The sequence below is a fragment of the Aulostomus chinensis genome, chromosome 3 (genome assembly GCF_037954235.1).
Source record: "Aulostomus chinensis isolate RoL2024-O1b breed Wild chromosome 3, RoL_Achi_v1.0, whole genome shotgun sequence".
In the NCBI taxonomy this organism is placed as follows: Eukaryota; Metazoa; Chordata; class Actinopteri; order Syngnathiformes; family Aulostomidae; genus Aulostomus; species Aulostomus chinensis.
In genome coordinates, this window is record NC_141322.1 from 8,175,953 (window position 1) to 8,192,538 (window position 16,586).

A 16,586-nucleotide genomic window follows, 5' to 3' on the forward strand; every position below is an offset into this window, starting at 1 on the left:
CACAATGGTTAAAAAAGAAAATCTGTTTTAGCAGTTTAACTTTGTTCACATTCCTGTGCCCTGAGTTGCTACATTTTGAGCTTTTCTCTTAATTCTCCTCACAGCATTTGATACATCATACATTTTCCTCTGTGGTTCTGTTCACTTTGAACCTTTATTTATTTCATCACTTTAATTTCAAAAATCTCTTTGCAATTTGAAATATTCAATTCATCTAGTCATTATTTATCATTTACCATTTTCATTCAAAACTCTGGACAATTATTTTGTGAGAGAATTAAGGACAGCCAGGGGATATGAACTAGACAGAACAACAAAGACAGGCGGAGATTAGAAAAAAAAAAAAAAAAAAACTACAGTAAACTCAAGTCAAGTCAAGTCAGTTTTATTTGTTTCGCAGCATCTGCTTTGACCAGTTGGGGGGGGGGGGGGTATTGATAATAGTATTGAGAATACCAATATGAATACTACTAGTACTACTACTAATACTGACACTAAGGGTGGCAGCTTGAGCCTCTTCAGTTGTATCCTCCAGCAGTAGCATCAGCCAGGGATCTGGGAAGTGGGGAAGCACAAATGCTCGGAGAAGAGGTTGAGTTAGTCATACAAACACAAATGAGTTCAGGAGGACAGAGGGTACAGAGGGGATGAGGATAGAGAAACCCAGTGCACCATGGTAGATCCCCTAACAGTCTAAGCCTATAGCAGCATATCTAAGGGCAAGCATAAGTCAGCCCTAACAGTAACTATACTCCAGTCAAACATAACAATTTCATATGTAGATATTGTTTCTTATCGCAGTGGTTTTCAAAGTGGGGGCTGCGGCCCCCTAGGGGGCTGGCAGGGGGCTCTGGGGGGGCCTCAGAAAATTGAAGGGAAGATAAGAAAAAAAGAAATATATAATAAAGTGATGAAAACACATTGTTATTATTATCATAAAGAAATGTAATAATTATTTTATAGTGAATAGAATTAGGGTGGCACGGTGGTGCAGTGGTTAGCACTGTTGCCTCACAGAAAGAAGGTTCAGGGTTTGAGTCCCGGCTCGGGCACAGGAGCTTTCTGTGTGGAGTTTGCATGTTCTCCCCGTGCCTGCGTGGGTTCTCTGTCTCTGTCTTATTGTACAATGTGTCACAGTTTAACCCTTTATCAGGCACTTATTGAAATACTTGGAAATTCAAAATTTCAACCCAAGTGCTTCATTGCAGGGTGTTACAGGATATTGTTTTAAATTTTAAGTGGGCTTCATAGACAACTGGAAAACTTTCTGAGGGGAGACCTGGTCTAATTAGGAGAGACAGCATTTATTCCATGTTGGATGGAGCTGCTCTCATTTCTAGAAATTTGGTCCAGTTTATTATAGAACAAAAACCCTGACAACCCAGAGTTGAGACCAGGAGGCAGAGCTGCAGTCTTATATGCTTCTCTGCACATCCACAAAGGCAGTTACCCACCAAAAACACCATAGGAGACTGTGTTTGTCCTCTAACCATGTAAAGTCGATTCGCTCAAAGACAAACAGAAGAGGAGTTAATCAGAAAAACTTTAGACAGATTAACTCCAGCAATAAATTATTTTAAAGAATTCAAAAATAAGATGTGGACTACTAAGCATCAGATCTCTATCATCAAAAATTGTATTAGTAGATGAATTCATATCTGACTACCATATTGACTTATTCTGTCTTACAGAAACCTGGCTGTGTAATCATGAGTATGTTAGTATGTTAGTCTAAATAAATCCACTCTTCCCAGTCATTCAATACTGTCAAACAACAACATAGAAGGTGTACTGAAGCCTGTTTCCATAACGCTACAAACCCCAGGCAGGTATGGGAAGGCATCAGGGCCATCACTGACTACAAGAGCAAAGCAACAGCAACATCTTCCTCAGCTGATGCCATCCTAGCTATGGACTTAAACCACTTCTATGCCCACTTTGATGGGGAAAACACAGACTCGGTACTGCACCCCCCCCCCCCCCCCTCCCTCTTTTGACCCTGCCCCGGTCCTGAGCTCTCATGAGGTGAGATATGTCCTATGCAGCAAAAGGAGAGCAGCTGGACCAGACAGTGTTCCGGTCCATGTGTCGAAAGACTAACCTAACAGATGTCTTCACCTCCATCTACAACACATCGCTGTCCACATCATAGGTCCCTGCCTACTTCAAGGCTGCCATGATAGTTCCCACCCCCAAGCAATAACATGTCACATGTCTTAACAACAGGCCTGTGGCACTCACCTCCATCCCTGCCAAATGCTTTGAGAAACTGGTCATCAAACACATTTTAGGTACAATACCACCAACATTTGACCCACACCAATTCGCATACAAACAGAATAGGTCGACCGAGGATGCTATCGCTATCATGCTCCATTCACCATTGGAGCATAGAGAGCAGAAGAACATCTATGCGAGGCTCCTCTTTGTCAATTTTAGTTTCACCTTTAACACAATCCGGCCTTTCAAGCTCCGAGCCAAACTACACCATCTTGGGTCCATATCTTACTATGGATTGTGGACTTTCTGACTAACCAAACACAGAGGGTGAGAGCAGACAAGCACACTTCCTCCACCCTTTCAGTCAACACTGGTACCCTCCAAGGGTGCATGCTTAGCCCCCTGCTTTACTCCCTGTTCACACATGACTGCTCTGCTTCTTTTCCTTCCAATCTCATTTTTAAATTTGCCAATGACATCACAGTGCTCAGACTCATCAGCAACAATAATGAGACAGAATACAGGACTGAAGTGCAACATTGAGCGTGATGGTGTGGAGATAATTATCTCAGACTGAACATCAAGAAGACCAAGGAGATAATCATGGATCCCCGTAAGAAGAGCGGGAACAACCACCTTCCACTCTCTGTCGGCAATGAAGCAGTGGAGGAAAGGAGTGGAGGGGTTGACGCACTTCAAATTTCTGGGAGTGACCTGTCCTGGGGCATCAACACTGCCTCAGCCGTAGGAAAGGCCCAAGCAATGCCTCTACTACCTGAGGCAATTGAAAAATGCCAGGATCCTGAAAAAGCTGATGGTGAATTTCTACAACTGCACCATCAGCAGTTTTTTGACAGCCTGTACCCTCAGGCAGTGGGGCTGTTGAACAGTGACCCACCCCCTTCTCTTCCCCCTCCCACGGACAGTAAACCACACCACACCCTTCCAATAACTGTGAACTGGATACTGCATTGCTGCAACATTACTGTACATTAACCCCACATTTGACCATGTTTCTCTGCTCTTGTAACCCTGTTCTTGATCTTTTTCTTTTCTGATAAACCTCTTGCTGTTGATGAACAACCTGACTGTTTAGATTTCATCCCTGCGCTAGTGTCTATGATTATAATGGGTATTATGGTATTATGGGATTCTGCACCACTATGCACTTTCTACAGTATGTACTTTTTTTTTTAGACCTATTATGTAAGGTTGAGTTGCTCCAATGAAATTTCATTGTTTTTTGTGACAATTACAATAAATGATGAATGACTGATTGATTGATTGATTGATTGATTGATTGATTGATTGATTGATTGATTGATTGATTGATTGATGGATATTAACAATCATATTCAGCAAGGCTCTGGCCGAGGAGGTGGAGTTGCTGCCATTTTTGACTGAAGTCAAGAATCCCTAGCCCCAAATAAGTTTTGATTCATTTGAAAGTTCTGGTGTCAGAAACAACTAGACAAGCGGTTCTGCTGTAGCTGACTGTCCCCTGGGAAGATTGGATGAAGGAGGCCTTTGAGAGGAAGAGGGCAAAGTACGAGGAGCTGGCAGGCAAATGTCGAAGCAGGGAGTAGAGGGCTTGGTGTAACCCCATCGAGGTTGGGTGTAGGGAATTCATTGACCAGTCACTCATTAGGGCCCTCAAGATGCTCAGTTATAAGTTTTCATAGGAAATCCATCAAGAACATCACAGACGCAGCAGAAAAGGCATAAAGATGGCTGTGGATGAAGCGGGGTGATCCATGGACTACAGACAGACATCCATTCACTCTCACAGCCACACCAATGGTCAATTTAGAGTATATGATTAACCTAGTCCCTCTTGCATGTCTTTGGACTGTGGGAGGAAGCCAGAGTACCCGTAGAGAACCCATGCGGGCACAGGGAGAACATGCAAACTCAGAACAGAAGGACCTCGTGCTTGAGATTATAGAAAGTTCATTCATAATTATCGCACTATAGCCTCACCGCTGCATGACTTTTCCTCTTCCCACAGACCATTTGTCTGGAGCCCTGAATGTGAAGCTGCATTTCAGGGCCTCAAGAAAAGCTTCACCTCTGCCCCTGTTCTCACCCTCCCGGACCCCAGCCAGCAGTTCATGGTAGAGGTAGATTCTTCTGACATCATAGTTAGAGCGGTCCTCTCACAAGTCAATTCCAAGGACGGTAAACTGTACCCTTTAGCATATTTGTTTAAATTATGATATTGGGGATCGCGAGCTGCTGGCTGTAAAAGTGGCCCTGGAGGAGTGGAGGAGGAGGGGACACTGGCTGGAGGGAGCATTTCAAGTTTGGACTGATCACAATAACTTTGAATATTTAAAAACTGCTAAGAGACTTCATGGGAGGCAGGCTAGACTGGGCTATCTTTTTTAGTTGTTTTAACTTTACGCTGTCCTACCAAACTGGTTCCAAGAATGTTAAACCTGATGCCCTGTCTCGTATGTTTGCTCACAACCATGTTGACCCTGAACCCAAGACCATCTTACCTGAAACCTGTTTTGTACCTGTGCTTTCTTGGGAGGTGGAGGGTAAAGTTAAGGAGGCGGCTGAAGGTGTCACCATTCCCCCGGGAGTGTCCTGATGGCAAGCTTCTTGTAGTACAGGCCCTCAGGGGGGATGTAATTCATTGGGCTCACAATAATAAGACTGCCTGTCACCCTGGTATCAACAAGACATTGTTTGTGGTGCAACAACATTTTTGGTAGCCCAAAACGGTCCAAGATGTTACAGACTATGTCAATGCTTGCTCAAGGCTTGCTCAGTGTGTGCCAGTCACAAGGTTTCTCAACAGAAGCTCTTGGGAGAGCTCAGGCCCTTGCCCATTTTCAAAGCCCCTGGTCCCACATCTCCATGGACTTTGTCATGGGGCTACACCCCTCTAACGGTAACACTGTGATTCTGATAGTGGCTGACAGACTCTCTAAAATGGTACATTTCATTGCCCTGCCCAAGCGTCTCTAAGCCAAGGAAACAGCTGGGGTCATGATGTTTAACGTTTTCTGAATTCATGGTTTCCCCACAGACATTATCTCTGACCGTGGCCCTCAGTTTATCTCATGGTTCTGGAAGGAGTTCTGCAGCCTTCTTGGTGCCACCGTCAGCCTCTCTTCCAGGTTCCACCCGCAGACCAATGGGCAGTCCGAGCATCTCAACCAGGAATTATAGACCAGCCTTCACATCACTGCGTCCCAGAACCCCGACACCTGGTCACAGAAACTGGTTTGGGTTGAGTTTGCCCACAACACTCTCCCATCTGCCTCTACTGGTTTATCCCCATTCCATATTGTCCATGGTCATCAGCCCTCTCTTTTCCCTACCATAGACTCGGAGTCCTTGGTGCCCTCCGCATTGGCCTTGGTGAGACACTGCAGGAGAACCTAGGAGTGAGCCTGCCAGAACCTCCAACGGCAGTCCAACATTTACAAGGCAGCCACGGACCATAAGAGGACACCCACTCCATGTTACAGAAATGGCCAGAGGGTATGGTTATCTACCAAGAATCTGCCACTTCGGGTGGTTCAAGAAACTCGCTCCCAGGTTTGTTGTTCTGTTCCCCATCGCCAAGGTCATCAATCCTGTCACTGTCCAGCTGAAGCTCCCAAGGACAGTGCAGGTCCACCCCACATTTCCTGTCAGCCACATCAAGCCGGTCAGAAACAGCTCTCTCGTTCTTCCGGCCAGGCCCCCTCCGGCCACCCGGTTCATTTATGGTGACCCAGTGTTCACCGTTCGCAAGCTCTTGTCTGCTCGCTGTTGGGGCCGGGGGATCCAGTACCTCGTCGACTAGGAGGGCTATGTGCCTGAGGAACGCTCCTGGATCCCATCGAGATTCATTATGGACCCCTCCCTCATCACAGACTTCCATGCCACTCATCCTGACGTGCCTGGGCCTTCAGGAGCCTGCCCTTGGGGGGGGGGGGGGGGTGTACTGTCATGTTCCACTGTCTGTTCCTGTCTGCCCTGCCCCCTCCCAGTCTGGGTGCACCTGATTCCTGATTGTGTTTCCCGCACCTGTGTCTAACCACTCCCCATCAGTCCTGCTTATATTTCCCCTTTGTGTCTTGTCTCGTCTCCAGTTCGTTGATGTTCACAGCTCATGTTCCTGCATTCGTTCATAGTCATAGCTTTATTGTGTTTGAATCTTGCATGTTTTTTCACCTCGCCTTTTGCTTTACAACTTTGATACCTTTGCCATGTTTGACTGCTTTATCGTGTACTGAACCCTGCCTGGAATAAACCTTGTTTTGCTGCCTTACCAGTCTGAGCTGTGCATTTGAGTCCTGCCTTTCTGTGTCAAAGTTCATGACAGAAACTCAGCAATCTTCGAGACAGCTGTAGGGCCCGACATTTACCTGGACAGCTAGGGATATTCGGATTGTTCATGTCAATTGATGTGTGTTATGGTAAAAGTAACACTGTGTGATAATTTTAATGTATTTTAAGGTATAGAGGTGTGCAATGTGTTCAAGTTAATGTTGAATTGGATTGTCATTTGAGCTTCCCTCTGATATGGTATAGCCCTGGGTCATGAGCTCAGCACTCCTATAAAAGGCTGCCAGTTCCATTCAGACAGTGCTGTCTGTTGGACCTAGCATATAGCCACAGACATATCGCTCATTTTAATAGCCTTTATTTTTATTTTTATTTTTTTTGAAAAATATTACTTTGCTAGTACCTCATCTCAGATCCACTTGTCCAGGGAGTTAGGCCACTAAAGCCGGTCATGATAACACCATTGTTCCAAGATGTGCTTGTTCATGGAGAATTGTTATTAAGAAGTTGAAGGAGTGTGGTTCTAGACCTACTCTATTTGTAAAGTGTCATAGGAAAACTTTTGTTGTGATTTGGTGCTATACAAATAAAATTGACTTCACTTGACTTTTTTTTTTACTTTTGTGACATTTTGAAAAATATTCAATTTTGGATTGAAATTCAAGATCAGTGAAGTTACCATATATGTTCCTTGTTCATCTAGGGAAAAACATTTTCTAAAAGGTGTATGTATAAAAAATTTTTTTAAAAATATTTAAAACTTAAAGGAACATTATTTTAAACATTTTTTGGACACACCCTCTCATTCAGTGGTTTTTCTTTATTTATACTACTTTTTACATTGTAGATACATGCTGAAGACATAAAATATATAAAGCAAGATTTATGGAATTATATCACAAAGAAAAAATTGTTAAATTACTATAAATATTTTATTTTTTAGATCCCTCAAGTAGCCACCTTTGAGGTTTTTTTTTTTTTGCTTTGATGTCTGCAACCGAACTTGAGGACACATTTGATTTTTGCAATTTATAGACTGACTGTCCTTCAGTTCTTAAAGTAATGATGTTGTTTCTCTTTACTTAGCTGATTGGTTCTTGCCATAATATGAATTTTAAAAGGTGTCAATGTGGGCTGTCAGCTGTGTACCAACCTGACTTCTGCACTACGCAACTGATGGTCCATCCAACCCCATTAAGAAGGCAAGAAATTCCACAAATGAACCCTGACGAGGCAAACCTTTGAAAACAATTTCAGGTTATGAAGCACATTAAGAGAAGGCCAAGGGTTTGAGGGTTTGCAGTGCTGTCAACAAAGCAACAGATGGCTGCTTTGAAGAATCTAAATTATAAAACACATTTACAGATTAGCGATTATTTGTTAATTACATAATTCCATATGTGTTCATTAATAGTTTTGATAAGAATCTGTAATGTAAATAGAAATGAAAGTAAAGAAAAACTATTAAATGAGAAAAAGTATCCAAAGTTTTGACTGGTAGTGCAAATATGCATTGTGTATGTATGTGTGTTGAAGATATGAAGATATTTTTTTGCCTAAATCAACTCCTTATGATGTTTTGTCACCAGTTTTTGGTATTTTCTGAAAAACCTGGAAAAAAAATGACAGGCGATTATTTTAAGAAGGCGATGATATACAGTATATGTGATTGTTATAATATTTTTCAATGTTATGCTGTGATATCGTACACCCACAGACGAGTTACTTCTCAGCTATGTTGCCTTATTGCTAAAGTTATTTTCTCTCTTATTGTCTTTCCCTTCTAATTAATTAATTGAACTAATTATGTTAAATTTGTTATGAAGAAAGGCCAACTTGCACAAAAAATTAGTCAGCACATCTCGTCTTCACAATCCTAATTAGTAAAATATTCTGACTCATTATTCTTACTTGCACATGTCTAGTGGGTGTTCACAGTATTTACAAACATGCCTGAAAATGTTTCCCCTTGCACAACTGTGAGCTGAGCAAAAAGGGAAGAAAGCATTGTTACCATGTCAACACAATTCATGCTCCTCTCTGGACCAGCCTACTGTTACCTTGGAGACCAGTGAGAGTCTGTTGCAGTGAAATTATATAAAAACTGTTTTCTTTGTCCCACACATGGTGTTCAGAAAGTACAGCTGTGGCGATGAAGGGACTATGTGTTTTTCATTTATTCACATTTATTAGAAAGCAAGAAGAGCAATAGACCTATGATCAATTTGGTGATAATAAATTAAATAAACCCTCAGACATCTTTTATCATGTGTTTTGTATTTTAGCCAGGTTCATATCAAGGCTTTCAGTAGCATTAGTTTCCATTCTCCACTCTCTAAGAAACAGACAGAAGCCAGGCAGAGTTAGCAGTTCAGTATAGTATCCTTGCAAGTTGGAGGAGACCAAAACAGCTGAGATGGGAGTATAAGTTAAAGGTGGATGAATGCTTCAAACCAATGAATTGGATACACATGCTGGATATGTCAATATATGTAAAAATGCCAAAGCCAGTTGTCTCGTCAACTTAATATGATGAGTATTTTTCTGTGAAACCAGTGTGTTAATTATTATGCCTACAACCAGTAAGGCCTGGGCATGTGGGGCTCCAGTTTAAGGCACTGCCTATTCAAAAATATAATTACTGGTCTCAATGTGGGGTGAGATTTCCCAAGCTGTCTGGTAATTTAGGAACTAGGCTTTTGTCATTTTTGACTAATTGGAGAAATTTCCCACCATTACCAGGGTCCCAGCATTAACTTCAAATAAAAATACAGCAACATCATGCTAGGTGGGAAATATAACAAACAGCAGAAATGATTGGGGTCCAAGAAAATAATGTATATTACAAACAACATTAATAAAATTCTTAACAAAAGAATGAAAGACTAGTACTTACCACTGAGCTACAAAATAAAACATTTGCACAATATGATCCAAATCTAATAATGGAGATTCTGAACTGCAAACTAGGGAACAGAAAAGGGTTCAAAGTTGAGCATATGAATTTCATTTGCTGGTTATTCATCTATTGGCTCTGGAATAGTAGAGATAATTCTTCAACATTCCTTATGATCATTTGACCATTTTCTGGTGAAATTGTGATTTAAAATGTGGAAGAGATTTCCCTTCTGTCTGGGTCAATATAACAAAGCTACATAAATCTTGCTGTTGAAGACAGAAGGGAAAATGCTTTCACAATGAAAACAATGAGACATGGCAGTGTTTAAACTAGGCCAGAATATCACTGACTCCTGTAGAAACATATGAGGTTTGATCGAGTGTCCCACTGCAAAATGAATAGCTGGGGACTGTGGTAGGTGGTTATTCACTCAAAGCACTCACAATTCATCCATTTTTTTCCTCTGCCTGAAAGAGCGAGAATTGCACACACACAGCCAAGCAGCCACATCAACACTCTACATGCTGCACCCTTGTCCTTGTGGGTGTATGAAACACAGTGTGTGGGAGGAAGTAGTTAGGTGGGGGAGTGAGAACATTACTGAGCCAAAAGTTAGGCTCTGTTGATGCTAAAGTCAGTCAGCCAGCCAACGGGACTTTTGACGGTAAGACTCTGTCACGCAGTTTCATTCACTTATGTTAGACACCACATGCATTCGCATAAAATCTCCCATCTGTGCTCAGGGCCTCTCAGCTCTCTCAGTGCTGCTGATCATGCTCTGTAATCTATGTTTTCAACTTGTCCTCCGGAAGTCTTTTTTGACAACCACACACCCACCCAGTCAGCCAGCCCTTCTCTTTTCCTCACTCTCTTCCTCTCTGCCGCACGTTCATCGTGCATCTTCTCCCTCATTTGCATTTGTTCTGCTTGCTTGTTACGAGAAACAGTTCATGTCAAAGAGCTGAGAGAGAACATCTAACAAGCGGCCTGGATTTAAAAAAAAAAAAAAAAACGATTGAAAGGAGCTAATACACTGCAGATGGCAGTGTTCAGTTCAGCTGCCTCTCCATGCTGGATACATGTTACTGAATGAAGTGTAAAGCAAGGTAAGTGATAATATTTCTTCAGTTCTTTTTCCTCAACAGTTTCTGCCTGGTCAGTATATGTTCCAGTCTCTGGTTATGTCATTCTTAACCACACGAGGCAATTCCAACATCAAATATTTCCTCTTTTCAGTGATCCCTTTGGAAACTAATAGCAATAGCTGGCAATGTGATCAACCATATAAGCAAAATTAAGCAAAAAAATTCTAACTTTCCATATTGGCAAAAATTCTTTTAAGTAATTTTGCAACTAACGTTGTTAGTGCTGTTTATTTTTTTCTTATGACAAATTTGCAGGATTTCTATGTTGATTTGCTTCACATGTAACAATATGACATGTTTGCGTAGCTTTAAGGAAGACAAGATAAAAAATAAGAGGGTGTATGTGAAATTATAATGCTTGAAATTAAAAAAGAACAACTCAGTGTTTCCTATTTGATATAAACAACAACTCCTCTCCTCATGCCCAGAGTATATGACATGGGTGTGCATCAGCAGAAAATGCCCTCATATGAAATTATTTCTATTTTCATATAGTGTGATAATTGCACAAGTGTCATGAGACAAAGCTAACATGTTTTACACTGCTAATAACTGGTAAATACTGGTGACAAACGCAACAGATAATGTCAGCAGACACATTTTATTTGGAGAAGATAAAGCCTCTCATGCACTGACTATTTGATCTCACTCGCTCTGCTGATGTGTGTCATTCTCCTACATCAGTCCATGCTAATCTTAAGTGTATATGCTTCTATCCCTGTTTTTACGAATGTATTCTCAATCTCTGCTTACAAAACATAACTCATGACTAGCACTCTTGATGTAAAATTAAACTATAATTTTGAAGAACTTTTTATGTATGAATTGCTCTTCATAATAAGATCCCACAAATATTAAAATACTTAATTTTGGGCACGAGAACTGAGATCACCGTACAACAAATGTCCCTGGATTTTTATCAACATTCAAATCTAGACCAGATTAATTTTTTATTTGCCATCTGTCCATCTTTTCTATAATTGTTTATCTCCTTGCTGCATTTCTTCCTTGATTTAATAATTTTCTCTGTTCATTAGAGCAATTGCAAAATATTCCCAGGAATTACAGTTCATTTTCCTCAGAAAGAGCACCTAGAAACACCTTGAAACATCCCTACTGAAGTCTACCCTTTTGATCTGAAGCAAATACAAGGGGTCTAATGTAAACTGTTCATATTTTATAGGTAATAAGAGACCTGGCATTGGAACGTCACGACAGCAGTGTTACCATGGAGACTGGCAAACCAGGATTGGCGAGGTCTCCAGTGCACATAAGCACTGTTGCAGCACAGACAGAGAAAAGAATGGACACCCAGGCCCCAATGGCAGGGGTTTACTTTCAAGCAGTGCCTACTCTCCCGACACAGTCTCATTTTTTGCCTATTGCAGCAGCTCAGGAGCCAGCTATACATCATCTTCCTGTGCCATCTCTCTACTCCAAGGAGACGCTTCCTTTTCTGACACTACATATTGTTGGTGGGTTGCATTTACAGACAGGACTGAGTGTTGCAGCTGCTGCTCCCACAGCCAGACCCAGGTTGACAGGAAAGCATGTGTGTCCTCACTGTGGGCGTGACTGTATGAAGCCCAGCGTCCTGGAGAAGCACCTCCGTTGCCACACTGGAGAGCGGCCTTACCCCTGTACCACTTGTGGGGTCTCTTTTAAGACTCAGAGCAACCTCTACAAGCATAAACGCACTCAAGCTCATGCCCGCCTCTCTAATGAGTCAGAGCAGAGTAGCCTTGGCAGCCTTGACAGCACTTCTGGCTCCAGAGAGACATGTAACTCGAGTTTGTCTCTTGAGGGTTACAGCAAAGAACCCGGGAACCTAGAGAAGGATGCCATTGTACATGCTGAGATCATTTGTCCTGCCACACCAAAGAACCACTCTGTAAAGTTGCAAGGGCCTGTCACTGACCAGAACAAATTCACCTCTGCAGGTCATAAGACAGAGTCAAACAAAGCTAGAGATGTAAGAAAAGAAGAGAACAAATGTGAAAAGCCTCCGCTGATCATTAGCCGACGTCTTCCACTTAAGAGACAAGAGGCCACTCTATTTTCCAAGCAGTGGACAAGCTCTATATGCAGAGGGAAATCTCAGAGCCATGACAGCACTGACTCTGGCTTTAGTGAGAGCAGTGATCAAAACCCAGACCCCATCAGTCTTGTACCAGACAACAGTATGGATTTGCTCAGAGAATCCACCAAGGAGAATCCTGAAAAAAATTCTTCCACACCAGCATCTTTTGAACCAGGCAATGTTAAACAAGAGCTCAAAAGCACTGCATGGGATCAAAAGCAGAGGACACTGGAGGAACGTATATCTAAGCTGATTTCAGAGAATACAGCTGTTGTGGAGGATAAACAGCTGGCGAATGTAAGGCCACGAAAGACAGTTCTGTCAAAGCAGGGTAGCATTGACCTCCCAATGCCATACACATACAAGGACTCCTTTCACTTTGACATGAGGATCCACAAGGCTCTGAATGATGGCTTTGACAGAGAAAAGAATCCAGGATTGTACAGCTCTGGGCCAACCCCGCATTCCACCACAACAGAGCACATCTCCTTAACTCAAACCTCTTCCTACCAGAGTGATCATGTAACACTAATTCAGAGAGGAAGCTCTGGTCAGATCAATCCAACAGGTTTCAAAATAAAGCCAACAAACCAGCAGTCAACCACCCACCATCCACTAGTCCGCCAGACAGCAGTAGAATGCAACCACACAACAGAAGCTCCTGTTATGAATTCACCTGTGGAGGAGGCATTCACCAGTACTTTCAGCTTAGATGGGGATGGCAGTGACATTTGTGGAGAGTCAAGCAACAGAAAGTTCCGGAGGAAGAAAGCACAGAAGTTTGCTTACAACAAATGGTACATGTATGGAGGAGGAACATTTAAGAAGCTTTACAATGCTGATAAAGTTGATGATAGTGTTGTCAAAGGCAGGAAATCCTCAACAAACTTAGAGCATGAGGGTGATTTTCATGGCTTGCAAAAAAGGTTGTCATCAATTTATAAAGGGACAACAACATGCTCAACTACAAACTTTACTAGCAGCAGTGTAACAGTGTGCCCTCCTGTAAAGCAATGTGGTGTAGATTCGAATCTACAAACTGGCCAGCATTCTTCAAAATGCAGCTCTCTCCGGACTTCACTCCAGAGAAATCTATCTTTTTCAACATTGCCATTACCTTCAGTAGGAGTTAACAAGAAGACAAACAACAACAATTCGGCAGAATTAGAGAGTTTAACTGATGAAGAAAAACATACTGACTCACATCTCTGTGAAGCACATATTCCCTCCAACAGGAAAAAGAAAAGAACTGATAATAAGGTAATGTGTTCTGTGGACATGGACACACTCACACTCTGCACTCTCTCAGTGACTGGTTGTGTGCCTCAGAAGAATCAAAATCTCAGTTTGGTCAAATTTCAAACAAATCAACACCTAACTCCAAACAAAGGGACTCTCTTTCCTTCGTGCATAGTAAATGCAAATCCCCGGTCTGTTGGCACCTCTTCAGCCACCTCCTTTGCCTCTACTGCCAAGACCAGTTTCCTGCCCAAGTACCAACTCAAGCTACCAAATGCTGCTGGAGTTGACTCAAATCCTGCACTGCATGTTGTGGAAAAAACAACAGGAACAGATAATCATAATGCAGCACAGCATTCGCCCAGGAAACTGGCCATGGATTCAAGCCCTGTGGAACTACCCAGATCTGTTACATCAGTAGTTGACACATCTATCATTACCACAGAAAACAGTCAGACAGTTGCTGCTGCCATTACAGCTTCAAGACAATGTCAGCTTCCTTGTCTGTCACACACACAGACCACTGACTTGTCAAACCAGTCAAATCTTGTAAAATGGTTGGACAAAACTGATTCAAGTACCCCAAATGTACCTTGTCCCATTGTGTCATTTGAGTCAGTACCACCAATAGGTCAGAATGTCTTTCATGTTCACACTGCAGACCTTCAGATTTGCTTGCAAATAATATCTGATGAGCAGCTGGCTCTCATTGAATCTCAGATTGAACAGCCAGCAGGAAGCAGCCTCTCCCAGGGACATGTCATCGAAAATCTGTCTTCTGAAGTGATCCGGAATAAGTCTCACTACTCAGTCACCATGAATAATGAGGGGAGGAATCCTGAACAGCCTACACATCAAAACGAGTTTGACCAAAGTAAGACTTTATCCACAATAAGCACAGAAAACAAAAACCTTTCTGTGTCTGTCCACTTTGGGAAGCGCCCTATAAATATGACTAAAAACAGTGACTTGACTCAGGCCACGAGAGCAGATGAATCTAACCCTGCTGAAGCTATAGGATTGCTGCTACAGCAACATCAGCACAACCAAGGAAACATAGCCACAGAGATACAGACTGCAAATGTAATGTCAATCACTGACTCACTCAATGATGTAAAGTCAGGGAGGAGCCAAACCTCAGAGGGGAAACATGCCTTTTTGCTGAAACATTGTGTTGCTGCAAGGGAGGGCCAAGTTCTGTCTGACCAACACAAACTCAAAATGACCTTTTCTCCTTTGAAAACAGTTAAACAGATAAGAACAAGTGAGTTTTTAGTCAAAGAACGCCAACATCTAGGAAATTCATGTAATGTAGGTACAACGAAACACTCTGTACAAGAAAGTGAATATAAATGCCCTCCCCTGCAATTTGGGCTTAGTAGTGTTGTCAGTGCTGATGAATTATCTTGGACTAATTTTTCTGTCAATAAATCTAACATCCTAAAACACGTAAGTCCGCATGCAGCCATCTACTGCAGAAATCACATAGAATGTACAGCATCAGATGATTTGGGTTCATCTAAACATGCGAAGATGGAATACGACAGAATGGGTCCTCTGGACAGTTCACAGGATGACTTCAACTTAGCCAACTCAGAAGAAGACCATGGTCACTTGACTTCACTGGCTTCTAGTATCCAGGAAGAAAGAACCAAAGACATCCCAACGTTGCCAACAAATATTCAGAGCCCCACCTCATGTACTGTTGACTTTTTAGAAACCAAACACTAATGGGTCAGGGGTCAACCAATGCATGGAGTTAGATCTATTTATAAGATAAATAGAGAAATAACTGAACACACACACACACACACACACACACACACACACACACACACACACACACGCACACACACACACACGCACACACACATATTTATATGACTCCTGAATATTTTTGATGCACAAGGAAATGTTTATTGATAAATAGAAATATAAAATTATTCCACATCCAAGGAGATAATTTGACAAATCATGACAAATCATTAAAAGTAAAGTCTGTAAAGTTCACATTTATGTACAGTTGAATAATTTACAAACTTATGTTTGAGATAGTTCTTCCTTTTTAATAGCTCAGTGCCTGCTGTTTCATGGGTGGAGGTTATGGGTTGTGTTGCTACAATATACTATGCCTCTTTATCTAGTAGACTGCCCATGTTTAGGAGTCCAACCTTCCCTCACAATGTCTGACTTTGATCTCCAGGTTTGGACTTTAAAGTGATAATTCTCCCCCCAGTTTTTTTTTCTTTCATGCACTCACGGATTGTTTTTCACCTTTTTTGGCCCAAGAATGCAGAAAGATCCAGCCATATATGTAGTTTGAAGCTAATTTTGACTTCTAGTTCAGTGCTACCGTGAATGGCTTCAGATGAGCCCAAGAAAGTTGGGTTAAATGAATGCACCAGTTGTTGCCATTAGAACTATCATAAGTGAGAACCAATCAGTTAGGGCCTGTTTGTTTTAGCTCTGATCAAAGTGTCTGTAGATTAATGAGCAAAGTTATAAATAAAGAAGATGTGGATTCTACCAGACAATGTGCTTGGAAATTTTTGGTCACTTTCACTGTTGTCAGCCATCAGTCATTATTGGATTTAAGTTTAATACACATGGATGGCACTACCTACATTCTGTCACAAACAACTAATTAAAGAGACAAAAATTGTCTACAGGAATACTTGAAAGGCGAAATATACTTTTTGGGTCCATTTAATCTCAG

At 41.9% G+C, this 16,586-nt stretch overlaps 1 protein-coding gene across 2 annotated transcripts; it reads left to right on the plus strand.

The window, feature by feature from the left end:
* Positions 1-9,995: 9,995 nt before the first annotated feature.
* znf831 (zinc finger protein 831) lies at positions 9,996-16,336 on the plus strand. 2 transcript variants are annotated; one of them, XM_086200599.1, is made up of 2 exons: positions 9,996-10,070; positions 11,735-16,336. In XM_086200599.1, the coding sequence occupies exons 1-2, from the start codon at positions 10,032-10,034 to the stop codon at positions 15,599-15,601; spliced, it is 3,906 nt and encodes a 1,301-aa protein (XP_086056725.1). In that variant the 5' UTR covers positions 9,996-10,031; the 3' UTR covers positions 15,602-16,336. The 2 variants fall into 2 exon arrangements, with proteins under 2 accessions (XP_086056725.1, XP_086056726.1); XM_086200600.1 differs by lacking the exon at positions 9,996-10,070 and adding an exon at positions 10,269-10,512.
* Positions 16,337-16,586: the final 250 nt, after the last annotated feature.

What these genes read in the sequence shown, in the direction of transcription:
- znf831 (XM_086200599.1), top strand. Translation starts at nt 10,032, where the DNA reads ATGCTAAAGTCAGTCAGCCAGCCAACGGGACTTTTGACG. An exon ending in AGCCAACGGGACTTTTGACG is followed by an intron (nt 10,071 to 11,734) that starts GTAAGACTCTGT and finishes CATATTTTATAG; the next exon opens with GTAATAAGAGACCTGGCATT.